We start from the raw sequence: 25,435 nt of genomic DNA on the forward strand, positions 1-25,435 counted from the left end.
TTGAGCCCTAGCATCCCTTTTTATTCCCGGCTATTATTGGCAAAGAGGCTATAGGTGTAAAGGGAAAAAAGGCCAGACTAAGTAAAAAAAAAACTTGAATCTGAAACACAATTTTATACAATATAGAGGGGGTCCCTGCTTTATCTCTCTCTCAGCTAGGGGGTCCTTGGCCTGAAAAGGTTGAATACCCCTGCTCTAAAACATCACCTTTACTCCACGTCAGATGCGTCATTGTCTGACAGGTGATAGTTCGAGCCTTTGACCCGGATATATTCCACCTGCCGTCCCTCGTCGGACTCGGTGGCCCCGCAGGAGCAGAGGCGGCCCTCGAATAGCGCTTCGATCTCCTCCAGGCGCCGGCCCTTGGTCTCGGGCAGACAGCCGTAGATGAAGAAGAATCCCAGCAGAGCCAGGCTGGAGTACAGGAAGAACGCCCCTGGGAGAGGACATAGGACGTTGTTAACAGACCGTAACAAGGACCCCCCAAAAGGATTCACAGACCCCCCCCACAAAGTCACAGACACATGCCCTCTACATGCACGCACATTAACCACACGAATCCTAATGACCCTATGCTGTGGCGAACATTCACTAAAAATAGCCGATCTTCCATCTCATAACATGTCACAACGTTAACACGTTGTTAGAAGGAAGACTGCCTATTTTCGGCAAAGAGATTTGGTGTAAAAGGAAAAAAAGAGCGGACCTAATAAAAGGTCCCAGGTAAAAGAGGAATTTCACTTGAAAACACTTCTGGGGTCATTTTCACGTCTACTCAGACATTTGTGTGCACCCCAGACAGTTTTTAAGTTGCTTGAATCAATATTTGGATATTTTGTATTCATTTGATCAGACATGCTCGCCTCCATTCAACTTCAAACTGTTAACCATGTAAGACTCATTGAAAACACATGTCCATGGTTCTGGTGTCTGATCTTGTCCTTCTAATGAATTGGGAGACCTTCACTTTTAAACGTGTCATTTATTGCATGGACTCATGCATGGACTTACGGGACTCCTTGATGCAACATTACATTACATCAAATTTTAACATAATGAAATAACTAATAACTGTTAGATGGAAGCATGTGAAAATGATGTGAGCCAACAGTCTGTCTCTTGAGAGGCCACTGTGCATTTAGAGATGGTTCCAGTGAAACGGCATGTCTGCCCACAGAGCCCTGTTAATCAGCACGAGTGAGGAGTGAATTTTAATTCCATAATTATAAACCACTTTGCTGTCTTTGTTAGATCTGACACCCTGCATCTCCATTCTCCATAACATGCCTGCTCACCAAAACGTTGATCGGTGCTCCATAACAGTAGTTAGCATCACGGATGTGATTTGGATTGTGATATTGAAGACTAAGTTAATCATGTTAAAAATAACAATATTTTAAAATGACATAAGGTCAAAGTATTAATTAATAATTAATTGCTGGGCACTCACATCATTATTTTTTCAAGGATCACAGTGTATTAGTTGCAATACATTATAATAATTGTATAATGCATTACATAATGAATGTTATATTGCAGTATAGCGTGATTATAAAGTCACTATAAGCAGTCAGTGTGTGCTTAAGTGAAGTGAACATTTTGAATTAAATCTATGCAAGAACAACACACAAAACATTTCTAACTACACCTCCAGGAATGTCATGATTTTACACCGTTCTCTGTTCACTGTCTTGATCACGAATGAAAAGCAGAAATGCTGAGAGAAATGAGTTTGTCCACTCTCTGAATTACAGACCCATAAGGGTCCATTTGGTTCCTAAGATCTATCATTTAGCTGGGGACCCCCTGGAACTCCCTGAAGGACCCCGGGAGGTACCCGGACCCCACTTTGAGAACCAATGCCATATATGTAGGACAACATGTCTTTCTCTTGGCCTGTGACTTTAACACTTCTGCTCTGCACCATGTAGCTGGTAAAGTCAAGCCCTACACTAAACATAGAGACTTTATTTTAAGATTAAAGTGTATTTGAATTGGTCAAAGTAGAATATGTCCGGAAGCACCTTCCATAAAACCCCAATGGTCTCATATATTTCATAAAAAAACAAACGTTAAAGCCTCAATCTGTGATTTCTTCAACTGGCTGGTTAAACAGGTTTATAACGTTTATACCGAAACATCATAACTGCGTGATTGTATTTTTTATGTTTTATTATTCATTGTATACACAGAATATAGTATACTTGTTCCCATACTTGAACATGTCAGTGTTGTTTGTCGACTAAAACTATGACGAAAAATGTTGGTCGACTACCTTTTTTCACTGATGAAAACTAACTAAAAACTAAGCTATGATGACTAAAACTTAGACTAAATATTTTGACAATTTTGTCAACAAATAAAAACTAGACTAAAATGTTAGGGAGGGACTAGTGGAGAAGAGATCCAGTAGAACTAAAATACATTTTATGTTTGGTTGCGCTCGGGTGTTGCGCTCTGAAAAAGACTGTAGCTTTAGTCGACTATAATCTTATGGTATTTAGTCCACTAAAGTTAGACTAAAACGAAATATAATTGTATTCAAAAGACTATAACTAAACCAAAATCTGCTGTCAAAATCAACATGGACACTATGTCAGGATAGGTGTTGGGACTTTGAAACCCATGCACTAGATGACCTGCCTGGTGGACATGGATCGCTGTGAAGCTCTATTACACTCCTGTTCATGGAGAAGGTCTAGGATCTATGGTTCAATCGCTCACAATATGAATACATATAACGCAAAACGAAACATTCTTAACACAGTTCTACAATTTCTACAAGTCTAATGCCTTGATGTTATCATATTTTTTGTTGATCTTGAACTTCTTGGTGATAAAGAAGAAAGACAGGCTCTGTGTGTTCTTTCTGTTTAAACAAAGGATGAATGAATAAGCAGACAGAAGCATTAACACAGGCGTAAGGGACTGAATGCCAACGCATTCGCGAAAGGTCACTTCCTGTCTTGGCAGAACACATGCTGTTGAGGCAGATTGATGGAGAAGTGAAAGGGAGAGGGAGAGAGAGAGAGAGAGAGAGAGATAGAGGGACATTTGCCACCCCTGGCTCTATCGATCAGCCATCACAACAATCCTGTGACTCACGTCGAGTCTAAAGCATATATTGAAACCCCACTGGTGACCCGGTAGTTATTGTTTTCTGACGTTCATGTGTGTTTTGTCACCCGGCACTTTACGAGAATTCCATGCAATGTGAAAGGCCAATTTTTGGGGGCTTCCATACTATAGCTGAATGGGCACAGTACCTGGGAAACAGTAGGTCCCATGTTTGATTCCAGGCCCCGGCATTGTGTCGAGATATCCCTGAGCAAGACACTTAACCCCTAACGCCCCCCCCCCCCCCCCCCCTTGGCTCAAGTCTGACCAATCAGCTGGGTGAAGCCACAGTATACATTGCACGGACCCAGTGCACGTCATTTTGTGCATAGTCGCCTAAAAAAAACAAAATTCTGTGCATATGTACGGCGAGTCCCACAGTGGGCGTAACCGGTTGCAACGCGGAAGCAGAGCAGTCCCCGCAACAAAATTTACGATTCTGTGTCGGTACATAACTCAAACGGCGCTGAGTACGCTCAAGCGAACGTCGCAACGTTCGGGACGGCAACTCGTTCGCTTTAGCTCACTCGGTGGTCCCTCAACGTGGCTCCAGTTCTCTTGAGACTGCGCACCTCCGAAATGGTTTAGTCAATGGGGGAGATGCGAGGCAGCTATGCACAGATTTTCCAGTTGTCTATGCACGGAATGACACTCTGTGCAATGTATACTAAGTTGTGTGAGATCGGGTTGGATTAACCATACCCACCAACCCACCCACCCACTAATATAATAATAATAATAATAATAATAATAACAATTTCAATCAAGGGAAAATAGAAGCTAACTAAGTACAAATAATATTTACAGCTTAAAGCCTGTTGGCACCATTACATTTCTCTGTGATTCTGGAGGAATAGGCTCTGTCATACGGACATTTGCTGAGAGGGGGGTCTGTTGATATCATTTATGTAATTCTATATTCTATGAAATTAGCATATGAGGGAGAGTTAAATGAACCATAGGACCAGGAAGGGAGTGCCTTTTAGCTGTTTAGCTTCACCTCTCCAGTCCACTTTGTGACAGCATTTTCTTTCCCCCAAAACCGTCGTTGCATGGAGTAGTGTTTGCAACAGTTCTGATGCAAAGTCCCTGCACAGCACGAGCAATGTTTGACCAGCAGCATCACAGAGCACGTGTTCATTAATAAAGATGTGCTTTTGAACCACCAATAGCAGAACAGTAAATGGTGATACATGTATATAGCTGGTGTTCCAATTATCTCTGTTCGCATACATTGGTTTGGCAAGTTTCCATAGCAGCAGCACTGGTGATTTAGCAGCAGTGCAGTTTGTAAATACATACAGTACAAAATACTGTAGGGAAAACACTGCAGGGTGTGAGTTACAATGCGTCAAAATAGTATACGTAGCCTGCGAGTTAGTTCAGGCAGCATACACTCGAGAGGTTACATGTATGCTCATTACTATGTGGCTGTATACAGCGTCATGCAAGATCCATACGTCATTCACTGACGTGGCGATCAGACGTTCAATCGGGCGGGTTATTTTAGCTCACCTAAAGTTTGCGTTCCTTCCGCTTGTGTGTTATGGTTGTTGTCATGTGGCTGTTTCCTCCCACCACCACCCCATCACCACCAGTGGGTTCTGCTATTGGTTTGTTCCCCATGGGGGGTTGTTATTACATATCTATCTCCCTGCTCTTAATGGTTAATAATGGTGGTCTAATTGTGCTGAGCATGGAGAAAATATAGCAGAGCCTGAACGCCAAGATAAAATATTACAACCACACTTGTATTCTCAATCTATGTTCATGCACCCATCCTCATCGATGGTGCTGTAGTGGAAAGGGTCAGCGAGTTCAAGTTCCTCGGAGTACACGTCGAGGAGGACCTCAAATGGGAGTCACACACCACACACGTGACGAAGAAGGCTCAGCAGCGACTGTACTGGCTCCGCCGCCTGATGAAGTTCGGAGTAGGACATTGCATCCTCACCCCATGAGCCTTGTTCAGCAGCCTGACAATAGGGCGGCGGTACTGTCCAGCTGGTCGCAGACCTTTTTTGGCTCTTCTTGAACACACCTGTGGATTATACCAGGGACAAATGACTTGGACTTAGCTCCTCCTTGGACATACCTGTGGACTACACCAGGTACAAGTGACTTTCTTTGTTGCTCTCCCTCATGGAGCTACTTGCAGATTATACCAGGGTCAGTCCACTTTAGGTGGATTATGCGGTCGACACGCACTGACTTTTTTGCACCTTAATCCCATGTATAACGCACTGTCTTTTTTCGTCTTTTTATTGTGCTTTTTTTATCTTTCTCTAAGCACCTTAACGTCCATAAGTATATCGTGCACAGTATACATACGTTGCTGCTATGCTCAGGCACCTTAGTCATTTTTATCTCAGGTACTATTGTAAATATGTAGATAACTTGTTTGGCCTTTTTGTTGTTCTCTTGTTTGATCTCCTTCCCACTTGTCCCCCCACCCCTCTTCTTCCTCCCCCCTCTTCTTTCTATGGAAATAACGTTGCGATGGGAACGATGTACAAAAACAAATTTCACCCACTTTTTTACCTTGTAAACCTGTGATGTGACAATAAACCTAAGTACAGTACTTAAGTAAATGTACTGTACTTAGTTACTTTCCACCACTGCTCGTCGTCCATTGCTATTTTCATCACAATAGCTGGTGGAGGCACCCAGACAGACGTCTGAAAAATCACACAAACCCATGTCCTTGCTTGTCTGTTTCACTTTGCTATGAATCCCTCAAGTTGGAAAACATTGTTATTGAGTTCTTTGTGCATTCTAACCCACACGTTGCAGAGGTTACACCAAACAGAATTGCAGTGCGTCATCATGACGGATGGTCAATATGGAAGACATTATATCCATATAGGTTATAATAATCCATATGTGGACCATATAGGCATTTTCAGCTTGATTTGACAGTGACAGAGAGAGGGGGGATGAGATACATCAGTGGTTCTCAACCTCCTTTGAGCTCTGGACCATATTTCCAACAATACTCATGGAGTCATAGAGTTGGGGGCTTTGTCAGAGTGCTTGATGTACCCGTCTGTCTGTGTCTCTTTTGTGCCCATAAATCATACATGGGCAACTGGTCGGCCCGGGGGCCACATGCGATGAGGGTTAATAGCCCGTGGGTTAATATCGGAATAATGATATATTATTGATGTCAGCTGTTACAATTCCAAACATGCAAACATGACCCGCTTTAATTACTTCAGTCTATATTAGTAGCTTTATGACTAGTATAAAAATTCTATCGTCTTTTTTATGTCCTTTGTATTTAAGTTCATAAAGTTAACATAAGTATAACAAAATGCATTTGAAATTTAATAAAAATGTTACTTTTCAGGATTCCAATTAAAAAATAGCAACAAAAGAAATCAGGATCTCAATTAAAAAATAGCAAAAATAGCAGATCTACAAGCTCAAAACGTGTCGCACTGCGACGCGTTTTGAGCTTGTAGATCGGCTATTTTTGCTGCTTTTGTGTGACATAGAATGGCCCGACAATATGCAATGTGGCCCTCTGGAGTGAGTGTGGAAATATAGTGGCCCTCTACTTCATCACAGTTGCATCACCCCTGCCATAAATGGAGATATCTGTTTCTGTATAAGAAGTTGTAACAGTCATTTAAATTGTATTAACATTTTTAAATTAATGTTTAACATGACCGAAAATTGCTGATCTACACACTCACAACATGTCATTCTGCAATACATTGTAAGCTTGTAGAGCTGCTATTTTGAGTGTGGACACTGTGTGCCAGTAAGTACATCAAGCCCTTAACAGTCATCATTTCCTTTTAAGATTGTTTTCCTCACACTACGCCTATTAGTTCAAAATGCTTGTTGAAATTGATGGACTTATGAAATATTATTTAAGCATGTTTTAATAAATGTAGCAAAGGTACAATATTTAAACATAAAAAAAAAGAAATCCCATGGACCACCTGGTCCGTGGGCCACTGGTTGAGAAACTGTGACATAGAGCAAAGGATCTTGGGTCAGAAGAATTCATTCTTAGATAAAAGCACACGCTCTACCAGGTGAGCAACCAGATCTCTAACACACACAGTTACTCTAACTCTTTCAGGGACAAAAGGCTCATTCTATTTCCTCTCAAAATATTCTCACAACTTTTGTCATAATCGGTGCCTCAGTAAATTCTGCTTGAAAATATTTTTCACATTTGAGACATTACAAAGCTGTATAAAAAGCAACTCATTTCAAAGGTGTTATTATGGATTAGGAATTTGAGTCTGTTCGAAAATGTCTGTGTTTCTTCTCTAAATCTCCCCATCTTTTTCTCCTTCCTTCTCTCTCTCTCTCTCTCTCTCTCTCTCTCTCTCTGTCCTTTTCTCTCTGTTAGTTCTGTATGCTCTCAGCTCTATCCAAATCATGGTCCTTCTCTCCATCAGTTTGATATTGTTCTCTTTAAAGATTATTTTTTTTGGCAGGAAAGCAGTGTTGATTTTGACAGCAAATTTAGATTTAGTTTTAGTCATAGTCCTTTGAATAAAATTCCATTTAGTTTTAGTCATATTTTAGTCATCTGAAATGTTTTAGTTTTTGTCTAGTTTTAGTTGACTAAATATCATAAGATCTTAGTCGACTAAATCTACAGTTGATTTAGTTGACTAAAATGTATTTTGGCGGTGCCTTGATGGCGTCGTAATGGCTGATTTTACACTTGGTTGCATGCTGAAAATAGCCGAACTACAAGCTCACAGCTTGTAGATCTGCTATTTTCAGAGCGCAACACCCGAGCGCAACCAAACACAAAATGACTTGATCTCTTCTCCACTAGTCCCTCACTAACATTTTAGTCTAGTTTTTATTTGTTGACAAAATTGTCAATATATTTAGTCCTAGTTTTAATCATTGTAGCTACGTTTTTATTTCGTTTTTATTTCGTTTTGATCAGTGCAAAATGGTAGTCGACAAACATTTTTCGTCATAGTTTTAGTCGACAAAATCAACACTGCAGTAAAGCGAGTGCAGCTCAGGGAATACATGCATAACGAAAGTCAGAGCAGAACTCTGACTAGAATATAGCGATTATATTATACGCTTTGCACCGCAGTTGGCTAACAGGCCACCCCTGGTTTTATAGTGGTGCAATAAGTAGTCTGTTGGGTCGGTTGCTTGTTCCATTCAACAGGCATGAAAGTGAGCAGGAGTAAGACAGAATATAAGGTATGCACTTTACGTGAATGAGAGGGAGGACAGTGGAATGCAAGGAGTAGAGGTGGCGAAGGTGAAGGAGTTTAAATACCTGGGGTCAACTATCTAAAGTAGGGGTGTACAACTTCGATTATGTAGAGGGCCACTATATTGCCACACTCACTCCAGAGGGCGACGTGCTTTGAGCTTGTAGATCTGCTATTTTTGCTACTTTTGAATTATTATTTATTTGCTATTTTTCAATTGGAATACTGAAAAGTAAAATTTTTATTTAATTTCAAATGCATTTAGTTATACTTATGTTAACTTTATGAACTTAAATACAAATACATTGGACATGAAAAAAGACAATAGAATTTTAACACTAGTCATTAAGCTACTAATATAGACTAAAGTAATTAAAGCGGGTCATGTTAGGAATTGTAACAGCCGAAATCAATAATATATCAGTATTCCGATATTAACCTGCGGGCCGCATTGAGTGAAGGTGGGGGCCGCATGTGGCCCCCGGGCACATGCACACATCCCTCAACAGGCCTTGCATTTTGCCAAGCTTCAGGTAAATAAGAATTTGTTCTTATTCTTGCCTTGCCGAATAAAGGTTAGAGGGCCGCCAGATGGATCTGCCAAGCAAGAGGAGAAGAGGAAGACCAAAGAGCAGGTTTAAGGATGCGGTGAGAGAGCACATGCAGGTGGCTGGAGTGACAGAGGAAGATGAAAAAAAACAAACAGAAACAGATGGAAACAGATGATTCGCTGTGGTGACCCCTGATGAGAAATTAGCCAATCTAGAAAATAACTGTCTGGATTGTCATAGACCTTTCTGTGCATCGTTATGCTCAGTAGAGTATGACCCTGTACTGAATGTGGTGACCCCATGGCCTTTTCTTTAACGCCACCCTCAGGCCAAATGTCCACTTGCACGCAGTGCATATATATCTCAAAATGCAATGGGATTGGATTGCCATGAAACTGCTAAGCATACTCAGAATCAGAAAGAAAAAGAATCCTTGCAACCTTTGAAACACTTCAGTGTCACTCAACACATACAGAAATGCAAGCAGAACTGTTCATAACAAAATCATTCACCAAAGAAAAGTGCTAAAAAGGTATCATTTAGGAAACCATAGCATCTAACAACCAACCAGCGCCGGTAGTCTCCAAACATTTCCATGCCGTAGATGACATAGCAGTGACATACTAAAGCCCTACCGTAGTAGGTGAGATACTGAAGCCCTAACATGGTAGTTGACATACTGAAGCCCTACCGTAGTAGGTGAGATACTGAGGCCCTACCGTAGTAGGTGAGATACTGAGGCCCTACCGTAGTAGGTGAGATACTGGGCCATGTGGAGGAATGTGAGTGACACCAGTACGTTGAACGTCCAGTTGACCCCAGCAGAACAGGCGTTTCCTGTACTCCTGGCCCACAGTGGGTAGATCTCTGAGTTAATGGTCCATGGCATGGGCCCCATACCTGGGTGAGAGAGACAGAGAGAGAGAGAGAGAGAGAGAGAGAGAGAGAGAGAGAGAGAGAGAGAGAGACACACAGAGAGAGACACAGAGAGGGAGTGAAAGGGAGGATAGAGAGAGAGAGGTATTGAGAGAGAGAAAAGCTCAATTTATATGCACGGTGTCGCTTGCTGTAAAGTAAATAAAAGCTAACAACAGAAAGTCAGTTCTCGCTGGTAAGCGACACCATTGTAGAGAACAGAATATAAGTCAGGCAAAAGGAAAGGAGATAACCTTGCGTTCCAGGCTCTCCAAAGTAGCTCTGTGGAAAGCCTGGTTTGTACTCCAAATTAACCAGTGAATTGATCCTAGTCTACAGTGGAGACCGAAATACAGACGCAGTCAATAACAGGATGAGTTGAAGCACATCCATTTACAGACAAGGATACCTGGTGCGAAGGCAGCCAAGTACAACACCAGGCCCAGCAGAACCAGCCAGGAGTACGAGGTGGGACAGTAGTTATAGGCCCAGTAGGTTCTGTCTCTGCCTTGGCTGGAGTTGGAACATCTGGGGAAGAGAGGAACATTCACATTTCATTTGTCGCCGTTTCAATCTGCTGCAGCCAGAGACTGGAATTACCTACTTTCTTTTTTTAACTGGACACTTTCATTTCTACGTTTTTTAAGTCTCTGTTACGGACATTCTTGCTGATTTATTGTTGTCTATTCAGCTCTGCAGTGATGCGTTTTATATGCACTTGTGCATACAAAACAACTGTGTTCTGTAGATTACTATATTGTGGTGTTTTTATATTGTGTTGTTTGGTGGTTTTAACCTGATTGTTGATTTATTTTAGCCCCCTTTCCCCTCTCCCTCAACAGGCCTTGCATTTTACCAAGCTTCAGGTAAATAATAAGTTGTTCTTAATCTTGCCTTGCCGAATAAAGGTTAGATAAATAAAAACAATTAAAATAAAAAAGCCTGATGGCCTCTTGGCACACTGATAGTGGATACAAAGGGCACCCCTAATTAGTTTATGTTTAATTTATTTTTATTCAGAGTAGCCAATTATTTTTTTTTACCACTTTTCCCTCCAAATTTAGTCATTATGCCAATTAATTCCACACATTTATATGTTCTCACTGGTATTGCACTGTACTGGCTCACCCAGCAGTGTGGAGCCCCCACCAGGAGGACATCCAACTCCTCCCGTTCAATCACCCTCCCCACTCAGCTTCCCTCCCCAGAACACGGCCAATTGTTTTCGTATAGATCCCTGGTTCTCAAAGTGGGGTCTGGGGACCCCCAGGGGTCCTTCAGGGGGTTCCAGGTGGTCTTCAGCAAAACGAGGAACACCCGTTTAACCCTACATTACTACACTTAAAGGAGAATTTTGGACCACGGTTTTCTTACCTTTTCTATGATGTTCTGATATCTTAGGATGAATGGTACAGTAGAACGTTTTCATAACTCCATCACGGGTCCGCCACAGCTTAAAACGTGCGTCAAAAGGCCTTGCGTTAGATCGCGTATTTTAATAGCTTTTTTTTGGTTCGTTTTTGGTGACATCTGACGTTCATAGTGACAAAACACTATGCAACCGAAAAAGAAAGAAATAAAAAAAACGGATGTCTCGCTAGACGAGATTGAAATCTTGAGATTAAGAAAACCGTGGTCCAAAATTCCCCTTTAAGCTCTATTTTATTTTAGGGCTATTCGAAAATGCATATCAATTTGAGGGTCCTTGACATGAAAATGTTTGAGAACCAATGAGTGTGTCTGTCACAGACATGCGCAGAGCAAGTTCTGTCAGAGAACACGTACACATCCACACATCCACTCACACTCATTTCATTCTCAGACCGTCTATTTAACCCATTTAAGACCGGGAACGCATACTGTCATTTTAAGATTTCTTTGGACTATGAGCTTGTAGATCTGCAATTTTTGAAAAATCGTGAAGATTTGTGCAAATCTTTTGAATATGTATTATTTTTAAAGTGAACATTTTTAACTCAAATCTTTGCTTCTGGGGATTTTTACAAATGTCTTCTGAATACTAACAGTTCTTTGAAAAAAAACTATGTTGCTATAATATCAGTGGTTCTCAAACTTTTTTCATGAACCCCAAAATGCCATGTATTTGGCTGCGGGCCCCCATCTCAAAATATTTTGTTCCAGGGACCCCCCAGATTCAAAGATTGGAGTTAATAATGTATATTCAAAGATTTGCACACATTTTCATGATTATTTTCCAAAAATAGCAGATCTGCAAGCTCGTAGCGCGGCACTCGGTGCCGCGCTATGAGCTTATAGATCTGCTATTTTTTGAATAGCCCAAAGAAATCTAAAAATGACACACAGATGGGTTCCGGGTCTAAGCTGGAAGTTTGCACTTCTCATCCTGCTTGCTTTTGCTGCACACACACACACACACTGCACTAAAAATTGCTGCTCACCCTCCACCACCCCATGCTACCACCTGTTGTTTTGGATCTGCTGTTTATGTACCGGGTATTCTGAGTCCCTATGGTTGGGAGATGCGCTTTATCAGAGTACCTAAAAGCAGATCCAATTCATCGCCAAAACCATAATGAATATATTGCTCATTTTATATTCAATAAATATATATTATCCTTCATGAGTTGTCTTTATCCATTTATGAGTTGTCCTGACAGAACTGGTATAGATGCTATAAGCAGAGCGTCACTGACACACACCAAGGAATAAATTGAGGTTACTTATAGAACCCAGCCGTGATTTTGAAGGTTTTGACACGTCCAATTGACACCTCCATTGTGGGTGCGTTTGATGACGCAGGTGGCTGATGCCATGGCCGTCATTATTGCCAGCAGTATTGCCATGGTAACACACTTTTCAAGCAAGTATTGCCTGGCAGAGTAGAAGTAAAAGTACCGAAAATTGGAAATACTTTAGTAAAGTAAAAGTAACAAAAATTGTACAAGACTTGAGTAAATGTACTTAGTTACTTTACACCACTGCCAGTTAGTGCACTGAATTTCCTTTAGATAAACTCATCGACATACTTCTAAACCTCTCCGCCTCTTGTTTTAATTCAATTCAATTGCTCCCACACACACACACACACATCCTGTGACTCACCTGCCCCACTCGGCATGTTCGGTGGAAGCTCTGCTAACTGGTACACAGGAGGAGGCGATCAGCGCCGATCCGTTGTCCCGGTAACAGAGGCCACACCCTGGGTCCAGCATGCATGGTTCACACAGCCTGCCAGCAAACACCAACAACCCTCTGTTACGTTTCCACCCAAATGTCAAGTATATTTACAACAAGCACTTTCTTCCTTTTTTTCATTTAGACTTTTTGTTTTCAATTTCAGTTGAGTTTTGATCAGTGTTGATTTTGTCGACTAAAACTATGACGAAAAACGTTTGTCGACTACCTTTTTTCACTGACCAAAACTAAATAAATACTAAATCAAAACTAAGCTATGATGACTAAAACTAAGACTAAATATATTGACAATTTCGTCATCAAATAAAAACTAGACTAAAATGTTAGTGAGGGACTAGTGGAGAAGAGATCCAGTAGAACTAAAAGACAAGTCATTATATGTTTGGTTGCGCTCGGGTGCTGCGCTCTGAAAATAGCCGATCTACAAGCTCACAACGTGTCGCAGCGCGTTGTGAGCTTGTAGATCGGCTATTTTCAGCATTCAACCAAGTGTAAAATCAGCCATTATGACGGCATCAAGGCACCGCCATCATACATTTAAGTCGACTAAATCAACTGTAGATTTAGTCGACTATAATCTTATGATATTTAGTCAACTAAAACTAGACAAAAACTAAAAAATTCCAGATGACTAAAATATTGAAAAGACTATGACTAAAACTAAATCTAAATTTGGTGTCAAAGTGGGTTTGCTAGTTTACATTGAGACACGTGTAGTTCTGCTATTTTCGCTATTTTTAAAGATCCTTGAAAATGAGGGAAAATATTAGTATGAAATATTGACAAAGACTAAAACTAAGGACATTTTCTCAAGGTAGGTTCAAGGTATAGGTGTTAGGTTTGTTAAATAGGTTCACATACAATTGTCAGTGTGAACTTAACTCTGAAAATGTACAAATGGGACCAAATGGACCCGCAACCAGTGATATTATGGATATAGGATGTTCATACAACCAGTGACATTATGGACATAGGATGTTCCACTGAGAACGACTGAGCGCTCTAATTGCTGTTATGGTAAGGGATTGATCTAATTATATTGTGGCATATGCACTAATCTCAAACCTGTGTGTGTGTGTGTGTGTGTGTGTGTGTGTGTGTGTGTGTGTGTGTGTGTGTGTGTGTGTGTGTGTGTGTGTGTGTCAAAGCGAGAGCCAGTTAATGTCATGTCATCACTCTCTCCTTTCACTCTTCCGGGCTCTCATTAGTGTGGTTGCCTGCAACCACAGTATAGTAATTGCACCTATTTATTATTTCATTACTCTTTCCCTGCAATACTCTCTTTTTTCTCTCTCTCTCTCTCTCTCTCTTCTCTTTTGTCTCTCTCTCTCTCTTGTCTCTATCTTGATAATGGAAGCAGTCGTTGCAGTAAATTGAATGAGAGTGATACCCGAGCCTCAGAGAAAAGAGAGCTTTGAAAAGAAAAGTGAAAAACAAATAACTAGACAAACAAACCCCATGTCAAATGCGGTTGCATTAGCAGAGCCTGGGCTCCCACACGCAATCTCCACTAGTGAGAATTGTTGTCGTTTGATTTCACGTCACAAGGTCCATGTTTTTCTACGCTGCGTAACGTGGTTCACAAAACGACAAACCCTGTGTGGCATTATACACAATCACATCTAAGCTCTGAAAGTTAAATGAACACTCTGGAATCCACTAGATCACTGGTTCCCAAACGTTTTAGCTTGAGACCCAAAAGAGAAATGACATGTTTGCCCGGGACCCAAACTAGTGAAAATAGCCGATCTACAAGCTCACAACGCGTCACTTCGCGCCGCGTTGTGAGCTTGTAGATCTGCTATTTTCACTATGTCTTAAACCTTTTTTCATTTATTTAAAAAAAAGAAAAATATATATTTATGAAATACTTTGGAAACTGTTCCAAAGATTGGAAACTGTTGGAAATGTTTTTAATTGATGATTTTTTTATTTGTTAAAACTTTTTTTTATCGTTTGAAATAATATATATATATATATATAAATATAGGAAATGAAAAAAGGTGAAAAAAGGGGATATTTACAGTGCTCTATAGATCCCATATACTGTAAAGCCTTTAACCACTTACGTGAACCCTCTAGACTTGGTAAACTGGACCTGGATTGTCTCTGTACTTGGACTGCTTGTTTCTGTCTACACCATATCTCTTTTAGTCCTTGGGCCAAACCCCAAAATCTCACATATCGCTACCACCTGGGATGGCAAATTCTAGTTGGGATTTTTTTATTCCTATACATCCCTAGATATTATTTTTGTATGATAGACCTTCCTGAGGCCCAGCTAAATTGGGGTTATCAGCTGCTAAAGTTACCACCCCCCATTGAAAAATGGCATTTTAGACACATGTGCATATCTTGGTATTGGCTCACGTTCAGGGCATATTACAATGTTTTATATTTTATGTTTGGTATCATTTTTAAGGGGACACTTTGAGCTTTCATTCGAGCCCTTTGGTGACTATGTATGATAAGTACAGTGGTCACTGGAGCTCTTCAAACCTTTAATAACCTTTTTTTTCTCACAATTTCCGCCTAAACCATATATTTTCTTTTAGTTCTGTGGCATCAAGAAACATCAGAGACACAAAACACAACAACTGGAATACTGACATGACCCTAAGGATTCAGGAAATGTATAATTTACCCATAGTATTTCATTCTGGGGTGGTAATTTTCAGCCTTATCTTAAACAAGCACTTTTTATGAGAAATAGACCGGTCAATAGGCATATAAGAAAGAGTACCACTAAACCTCCCTAAACATTGATTCAAAAGGGGTTTCAATTGATTCTGGTACCTTTAGGCATGCTTGAGAACATCCCAAATATCCAGGAAAATATACTTAGCAGAAAGGCATAATTTTCAAGATGCCATCCAAGATGGTCATGCAGTTCTGGGCAAGAACCATGCAGTGTTTTGCATTCAGTACAAATATGTCAGTTCTGCCTATTGTAAAAAGGAGACCACTTCTAGGAGAGGAGACTGCATCTATAGCTGTATGAGACCACTGTACTGTATCTAAAAACCACTGTACTGTACTGAATATATTGGAAGTGGTCTGTAGACCACTCTACTGCATCTGTAGACCACTGTAGTGCATCTGTAGACCACTCTACTGCATCTGTAGACCACTCTACTGCATCTGTAGACCACTCTACTGCATCTGTAGACCACTCTAGTGCATCTGTAGACCACTCTACTGCATCTGTAGACCCCTCTACTGCATCTGTAGACCACTCTACTGCATCTGTAGACCAATGTAGTGCATCTGTAGACCCCTCTACTGCATCTGTAGACCACTGTAGTGCATCTGTAGACCCCTCTACTGCATCTGTAGACCACTCTACTGCATCTGTAGACCACTCTACTGCATCTGTAGACCACTGTAGTGCATCTGTAGACCCCTCTACTGCATCTGTAGATCACTCTAGTGCAGACCACCACACTGTATCTATTGCTATCTGAGACCACTTTACTGTATCTAGAGACCACTGTATTGTGTATATATACCACTGTACTGCATCTATAGCTATATGAGACCACTGTATTGCATCTAGACCACTGTGCTGCATCTATATCCCACTGTACTGAATCTATAAACCACTGTACTGCATATATAGACCATTGTACTGCATCTAAAGACCACTGTACTGCATCTATAGACTAGCTACTGTATCTATAGACTGCTGTACTGTATCGATAGACCACTGTAGTGCATCTGTGTAGACCATGTAGTGCATCTGTAGACCCCTGTCGTGATCTGTAGACCCCTCTAGTATGTCTGTAGACTACTGTCTTGATCTGTAGACATCTCTGGACACTGATACTGCATCTGTAGACCCCTCTACTGCATCTGTAGACCACTCTAGTGCATCTGTAGACCACTCTAGTGCATCTGTAGACCACTCTACTGCATCTGTAGACCACTATACTGCATCTGTAGACCCCTCTACTGCATCTGTAGACCCCTATACTGCATCTGTAGACCCCTCTACTGCATCTGTAGACCCCTATACTGCATCTGTAGACCCCTCTACTGCATCTGTAGACCCCTATACTGCATCTGTAGACCACTGTAGTGCATCTGTAGACCACTGTAGTGCATCTGTAGACCACTCTACTGCATCTGTAGACCCCTCTACTGCATCTGTAGACCGCTCTACTGCATCTGTAGACACCTCTACTGCATCTGTAGACCACTCTACTGCATCTGTAGACCACTGTAGTGCATCTGTAGACCACTCTACTGCATCTGTAGACCCCTCTACTGCATCTGTAGACCACTCTACTGCATATGTAGACCACTGTAGTGCATCTGTAGACCCCTCTACTGCATCTGTAGACCACTCTAGTGCATCTGTAGACCCCTCTACTGCATCTGTAGACCACTCTACTGCATCTGTAGACCACTCTACTGCATCTGTAGACCACTCTACTGCATCTGTAGATCACTCTACTGCATCTGTAGATCACTCTACTGCATCTGTAGATCACTGTACTGCATCTACCGAGCCTTTGTGGCGACATAGTCATGTTAAATGTGCTTTATATATACATGTTTAAAGCTGTGTTGAGTTGAGATGCAGTATAGTGGTCTATAGATACAGTACAGTGGTCAATGTATGTGGTCTATAAATGCAGTACAATGGTCTATACATGCAGTACAGTAGTTTATAGATTCAGTACAGTGGGATTGGATGCAGCACAGTGGTTTATAGATTCAGTACAGTGGGATATAGATGCAGCACAGTGGTTTATAGATTCAGTACAGTAGGATATAGATGCAGCACAGTGGTCTAGATCAGTGGTTCTCAACCTGGGGGTCGCGACCCCCAGGGGGGTCGCCAAATAATTTGGGGGGGTCACCAGATTTTTTGGTGAATTTGAAAAAAAAAAAAAAAAGGTTTTTTTTTTTTTTAACAAAATATTTTTTTATGTTATCATTAATTCATGTTTTATCAGTTAATTTACTCAATTTACCCACTTTTTGCAAAAATGTTTTGATAATAAACAATTATCAAATAACCTATTGTAATTAAATTAACCTTCGCGCACGCGAACGGGACCGCGCGCGTGCACGCGGGGGGTCGCGGGAAATAATATCATTATTTTGGGGGTCGCGGCCTGAAAAGGTTGAGAACCCCTGGTCTAGATGCAATACAGTGGTCTCATATATGCAGTACAGTGGTCTCATGTAGCAATAGATGCAGTACAGTGGTATATATACAATACAGTGGTCTCTAGATACAGTAAAGTGGTCTCATATAGCAATAGATACAGTGCGGTGGTATATATACAATACAGTGGTCTCTAGATACATTAAAGTGGTCTCATATAGCAATAGATACAGTGGGGTGGTCTAGATACAGTACAGTGGTTTCTAGATACAGTACAGTGGTCTCATACAGCTATAGATGCAGTCTCCTCTCCTAGAAGTGGTCTCCTTTTTACAATAGGCAGAAATTACATATTTGTACTGCATGCAAAACACTGCATGGTTCTTGCCCAGAACTGCATGAGATAGGCATACATTTGGCATGTCTGTACAGGAGAGGCTTGTAGGTATCCATGTAACCCATTTTCATTCACATATATTGAGGTGACAGCTCAAGGGACCATTTGGAAAATGGTGATGGTCGTTTTTCCCTCGCCAAAATGTTGTCTTAACTTTGAATCATTAGGTATTTAGCCCCCTTCCCGACAAGGTAGCATGACAAGGTTGGTCCCATTGGAAACCTGAGGTTGTCTGGAATCAAATGGTATCTCTATCTTTGGGCTACGTCTAAATTTGAGTGTTCCACAGTCTCCGAAAGACAGTCTCGCCGGCGTTCCAGCCAGCCATCCCGCAGGTCTCATAGGGTTAATAAAACATTGAAAAAAACACACTTGGGACCACTTTTTTTCTTGGGATCATCAAAATCCCAATATTAGAGGTCCTATGGATGCCAAAAATCAAAACTAGAAAAAAAAATAAGCAGTCGCGCGTGGACCCCTCCTAGGGCCTCTACTACTTCAGCTTTGATTCCTGAAAAAACTGCTCCACCACCAAATAGGCCACACCCACTTCATCAACTACTTTAATTGGACACAGGTTTGTTTAATTTATAAAAAAAAAGGAGCAGTGTGATGTCCAAAAAGTGTGTTATATAACTTTTAATATGTTGTTGGCTATGAATGAAAATCCGCCTATAGAGAAAAATAACAACATGTCAAAAAATATAAAAAGCTGCTCCTATGGAAAGTCTATCATATTTTTATTTACTTATATTGGCCCAAAAAACAATTTAGTATAGGTAAGGTTTTGCCAACTTTTTGGTAGTGATATCTCGTCTGGCCCAAGGACTATTTGCCAAAAATAGCCGATCTGCAAGCTCTCAACGCGATGTGTTGTGAGCTTGTAGATCGTCTATTTTTGGCTAATGTTCCCCCCGGAATATGGATGCTGGTGTCCAAGCAGTTAGGGATACATTTATACTCCGTACGACGGTGTTGCTTGCCGAAAAGAACTGAAGCTGAACGGAGAGCGTTTCTCTTTATGTGTTAAAGTATCAAAATATCAAATCAAATGTCACACTGGCATCATTCAGCTCACTTCTAGAATGTGATATAATGACAGTGATATAATCACACTTGAAATGCCATCGTATAATGCCATCACTACCAATACAATATTATGAAAAGAACGTTCATATGCTCTGGCAAATGTGTTATCGTCAAAAGATGAGAATCTTAAAATTGCAGAACTCATTAAAAAAACAACCGGATAGTTGATGATAATAATATTTCCGTTCATTAGCTGTGGAATATTGGAAAGCTTTTTTTTTTTTAATGACCAGCAGCGGTTCCGGTAGGAGACACAAAGAGTCTCCTTTGTGTCTCCTACCGGAACCTCTGCCTACCGGTCCGCTGGTCATCAAATTATTGTGCTTAGGAATGAGACAAAAACAAAAACATATCCATGAATTCATGTCTCCATGGGGTGACTAATCCATAGAAAAGAAGCAATGGGTGAATTATCCCTTTAACTTAATCTGGTTTGCTATTTGGTAAGTCTGTCTGTCTGTCTGTCTGTCTGTCTGTCTGTCTGTCTGTCTGTCTGTCTGTCTCAAGTGTGAACATAATGTGCGTGCGTGTGTGTGTGTGTGTAACCCTAGCCATTCATAACTCTGACTCTGACCTATCTCTGATCTCCCAGCAACTACAACTCAAAAACTGTTGTACCGTATACAGGTATGTACAAGGTAGAGACACACTATAGATCTCAATCCTAATTTCAATCCTATATTTTCGCTGTTTTACGTACGACGTTGTGACCTCTGCGTCACCCCAAGGTCAGCGTTTCACGGAGTAATGCAACAGCGCTCTATGACAGCGTACTCACAAGTACTTGGAGCAGGTCGAATTACCCATATAAGGCTCCGAGGGGTGAAACGTGACGGCGGGGCTGTGCTGGGCAGACAGCAGGAAGCCTACAGCCAGCAGAGCCAGGCTGACACTCGTACCTGGAAACAAAAGGCATGTCAAAAAAGGTGGTGTAAATCATTGGTTCTCAAAGTGGGGTCCCCCAGGGGTCCTTGGGGAGGGGGGGTTCCAGGGGGTCCCCAGCAAAATGTGTTAATATAGCATCACAATACTTTTAACCACTTTAACCTTTTATACTTTGGCTATTCAAAAATAGCAGATCTACAAGCTCATAGTGCGGCACCGAGTGCCGCACTATGAGCTTGTAGATCTGCTATGTTTGAAAAATCTTGAACATTTTATAGCAAATCTTTGAATATATATTTTTAAAGCGAACATTTGTAACTCAAATCTTTGCTTCTGGTCCCTGGAACAAAATATTTTGAGATGGGGGGGGGGGTCCGCGGCCAAATACATCAATTTGGGGGTCCTTGACATGAAAAAGTTGAGAGTGAGAACCACTGGTGTAAATCACTGCTTCTCAACATCGCGTCCAGGGACCACCCGGGGGTCTCAAAGGACTGCAACTCTGAGAGCGTACAATGGGTTATCTGGGCCCCTGATCAATCTACACTGTGAAATTCACAGCGTTAATTTAACTCTGAGAGGTTCCATTTGTAAACTATGGGAGTTGCAGACCCGTAAGGGTCCATTTGGGCCCCTGGTTGTAAAGTTAAAGTAAAAAAGTTAAAACTCTATATTCTGATCCAATCAGGAGAGTGAACCCAACAAAGATGATTGATCAGTTTGTGTTCCAGTTCCAATAAGGCTTGCTCACTTCTTTTGTTTTGTTTCATCACTTCTAATTTCAATTGTTCATCCTGAATGGATCAAATTGATATCCTGACCTGAACATCTATTTTCTGTTTACTACATAGACAGATGGAGAGATCCCTGTTACTGAACAAACTCTCTATAGCAATGCAGGATATAGAGCTCTTGATTTCAGCTGTTACAATTCCAAACATGCAAACATGACCCGCTTTATTTACTTACTCTATATTAGTAGCTTAATGACTAGTATTAAAATTCTATTGTCTTTTTTATGTCCGATGTATTTGTATTTAAGTTCATAAAGTTAATTTAAGTATAACTAAATGCATTTGAAATTAAACAAAAATGTAACTTTTCAGGAGTCCAATACAAAAAATAGCAAAAAATAATAATCTGGATTCCTATTCAAAAATAGCAAAAATAGCCGATGTACAAGCTCAAAACACGTCGCACCGCGACGCGTTTTGAGCTTGTAGATCTGCTATTTTTGCTATATAGACATAGAATGGCGAAAAAAGTTAAAACAGAGATAAGAGGCGTCTGACCGACAGTAGGCTATATGCAATGTGACCCCCTGGAGTGAGCATGGAAATATAATGGCCCTCTCCATCATCATTTAAACCCCTGGTTTAAATGGTTGGGGTCAAATAGAAAGAAACACACAGATGTGCTCCTACCCATGATACTGCCCAGGGTGAGTTTCCTGCGGCCCACCCGTTCCACCAGCCACACCCCCAGCAGGGTGAACAGGAAGTTGGAGAGGGCGGTCAGACCGGCCAGCCAGATGGCCATCCTGTCGTCCCGCACGCCCGACATCTGCAAGATGGTGGCGCTGTAATACCTGTGGACACACAGACAGGACTCAACAAGTCAGGGGCAGCTTTGTCTGGAAAGTGCTCGTTAGGGTGGGGGGTCCAGGGTCCCCAGTTCAAATGTGATTATTTTGGGGGGTCCCCAATTCAAACATGATTATTTTGCGGGATCCCCAATTCAAATAGGATTATTTTGGGGGGTCCCCAATTCATACATGATTATTTTGCGGGGTCCCCAATTCAAATGTGATTATTTTGGGGGGGTCGCAGTGAGCCAGTGAGGGCCCTGAACATAACTATGCAATTTATTTATTTTGTCGTGCATTTGTATTGTATTGTTTGCCCGAGCACACTTCAAGACCAGTTCCAGTCTGGCACAGTTACTAGGCCTGAGGTGGGATTCCAAGAAGCATCAATGTCTAACTTTATTCACAAGTTCCTTTTTAAGAACTGTCGTTAGCAGTTTGTATTCCTTGTTAGATCACCCGACTGCACCATCGGACATGCACAGTTTTGTCTAACAGCTGCATTATTTTTAAATGATGGTTTGACAGTGTCATAATAGTGCAAGGACACTAATATTTTCAATAGTCTGTTGACCTTTTCAAGTGAAAACTAAATTAGACCGAATTGATTTCCTAGGAATGAACCCCCAGGACTTTGAGACAATTGCCAATGCAATCAACACAAAGTTTGTCAAAGTGTCCCAGTCACTTCAGTCTTCCATCAACTGCCACCAATCCCCTGGCCCAGACAAGAATATTGAAGGAGTTTACGTGTGAGATTAGCATTTTTTTTTCTCTCAGAGGGAAAATAATTCATATTCTAGGAGTGTTTAATATAAAATCTGTTATTTGGCATTCCGTGACTTTCAGGGCGATAAGAGACGTGGATAAGTACCCCTGTCTTATTTTCTAACTACACCATAGTCTCTCTCTTTTAGTGCCAGTCACAAACAGTACCCACCAGCAACATCATCTCTACTCTACAGGCAGTACCAACCACTTACCGCCCAGAAACACCATCAAAGGCAAACAGAAGAGCAAGAGACAGCCCAACTGGATTTTATTTCCCGTATCTGTGTGACATACTGTAGGTGGTCGCCCAGAAGTGACTGCCTGGCATGGAAGTAGGCTGGAGTCTATTCATTCCAATGGGAGAAGTGACCGTGAACACAGCTTCATAACGATTCTTTAGCTCAATTCGGTTCTTAAGTCTGACGTAATTTTGTAGTCCGATGTCACGTCCGGGTCCAAAAGGCACCAGCGCCGTCCACTCTTCATTGTAAACAACATGTTGGAACCCGTAAATCTTTTTACAATAACCTCCTTTTTCAGAAATGAACCATTGAGGGTTAATAAGGGTCTTAATGCTAATATCATAGAAGTACAAAGTATTTATTTATTATTATGATTTAACATTATTATTATTATTAACATTAAAACACTTGGACCCGGAAGTTATTCTAGCGGGGCGCAACGTCACGTCTTAACAATCGAATTGGTCACTGAACTAAATATTGGACCCATTCTTCACAAACCACACAATCTTTCCAACATTCTGACACAAATGGCCTTTTTCAGAGAGACAAATCAGGAGAAAATCGACTTTGTTATTGACCTTTCTCTGTCACAGCAGCACACTCTCGCGAGATCTAGCACCAGTAAACCAGCAGCGTAAACATAGGACGTTGGGCGTGGGTTGGACTAGCTTCCTAAATTAAGCATATTTGGCACGCACCATCTACTCTACAGGAAGTACAAAGTACCAACCACTTAACCCCCCCAGAAACACCATCTACCCAGGAAGTACCAACCACTTACCCATCATTGAGCCAGTGAACTCATTCACTCTCTCTCATTACACTGGCATCTCTCTGTGTGTGTGTGTGTGTGTGTGTGTGTGTGTGTGTGTGTGTGTGTGTGTGTGTGTGTGTGTGTGTGTGTGTGTGTGTGTGTGTGTGTGTGTGTGTGTGTGTGTGTGTGTGTGTGTGTGTCTCTCTCTCTCTCTCTCTCTCTCATTACACTGGCATCGCTGTGTCTTCTCTCTACTCTTCTCATTAGGAACATTACCTCTAATCATCATCAACAAGGATCTCAACACGGTCCTCAACATATGGGTGTCCAACAATTACACACGGCTGCACAGAGGAAGCTATTTAAAGGGAACACACACACACACACACACACACACACACACACACACACACACACACACACACACACACACACACACTTAATGAACAATGTCATTTCAGCAATGATATCATCATCCTCATCATATCGTTCTGAGATGGAGTTAAGTACACACAGTCATGCACAGGGGTGGGAAGTAATACATTACTCTCAAGTACTCTCATTACTGTAAATTGAGACTTTATTCATGCACTGTACCTGTACTTCTTTATAGTACAATCTAAAATCAGTTTTGATCAAGTATCGTACTCAACTACTTTTGGATCAGTATGGTCTTTATGGTTCAGTCAGGAAGACATGTGACCATAGCGTTGCAGTCAGGTGGAAACCATATGTCCAAAACAGTTCCTTTTTTTATTATTATTTAAAAAACATTTTAAAATTGTGAAAAAACTGATCTACAAGCTGACAACACCGTGACTCGTTGTCAGCTTGTAGATCTACTATTTTCACTACTTTTGTGTGACACTCTTTGTATGATGAAGTTGGGCATAAAAAATGTAAATATGGAGATACAGTACAAGGTTTCTGTCCAACGATATGTCACTATGACTGTTACTCATGTACCGTAGCCTTCAAAAGAGCTACTTTTGGACTACTTGTAGTTTTCGACGCAAGTACTTGTACCTCCTATTTGAGTAATATTCAAGTCAAGTAGTTATATCTACTCTAATATGCCCACATACAAAAGCATAGATTCAGTTAAACACCTGAAACCTATAGCATCTCTATTCTGTGACAAACAGGATACTATCTCAAAATGCATTGCATCACAACGCATGTGAGTTTGTCGATTGGACATTTCCTGTGCAATGTTCATTACAAAAAAGACCCAGAATAAGAAAAGAAAGATGTCCTTCTCTCCTTTGTTGCTCTCTCTCTAAGCTCTGTAACAAGGCACTAGGAATTAGCATTCTGTTTTTCATCTGTTCGAAAACATACATCTCTCTCTCTCTATCTCTCCCTCTCCCCTTGACAAATACATTCATTCTAAGTGGATGATTTGCATAATCATGCAACCTTCTTTCATGCAACGGTATCCAGCTCCAAAAATAAAGAAATAAAGAAATAACATGCTCCAGGCAGAATGGGGAGGGGGGGAGGAAAAAAAATGAAAAAAATGAAGTTAAGTACAAAAATGTCCATGCAATATAAACATATATGGGAGACAACGCACACACAGGATAAATGAGTGTTTCTTTGGTGTATCAGCTGGAGTGAAAG

General features: G+C 41.1%; 1 protein-coding gene across 1 annotated transcript in view; it reads right to left on the reverse strand.

Moving 5' to 3' along the window:
* The window catches only part of slc2a13a (solute carrier family 2 member 13a), a gene marked incomplete at its 5' end in the record, with an annotated part of 72,546 nt that continues 47,111 nt past the window's right edge, over positions 1-25,435 (reverse strand). Inside the window, 6 exons of the mRNA XM_084050354.1 lie at positions 1-436; positions 9,626-9,778; positions 10,203-10,321; positions 12,878-13,003; positions 20,351-20,471; positions 21,882-22,045. Of these exons, the coding sequence (XP_083906480.1) occupies positions 210-436; positions 9,626-9,778; positions 10,203-10,321; positions 12,878-13,003; positions 20,351-20,471; positions 21,882-22,045 (910 nt within the window). The 3' untranslated portion in view covers positions 1-209. The remainder of the gene's footprint in view (positions 437-9,625; positions 9,779-10,202; positions 10,322-12,877; positions 13,004-20,350; positions 20,472-21,881; positions 22,046-25,435) is intronic.

This window comes from Gymnoscopelus microlampas, assembly GCF_963454915.1.
Source record: "Gymnoscopelus microlampas genome assembly, chromosome: 23".
Lineage (NCBI taxonomy): Eukaryota > Metazoa > Chordata > Actinopteri > Myctophiformes > Myctophidae > Gymnoscopelus > Gymnoscopelus microlampas.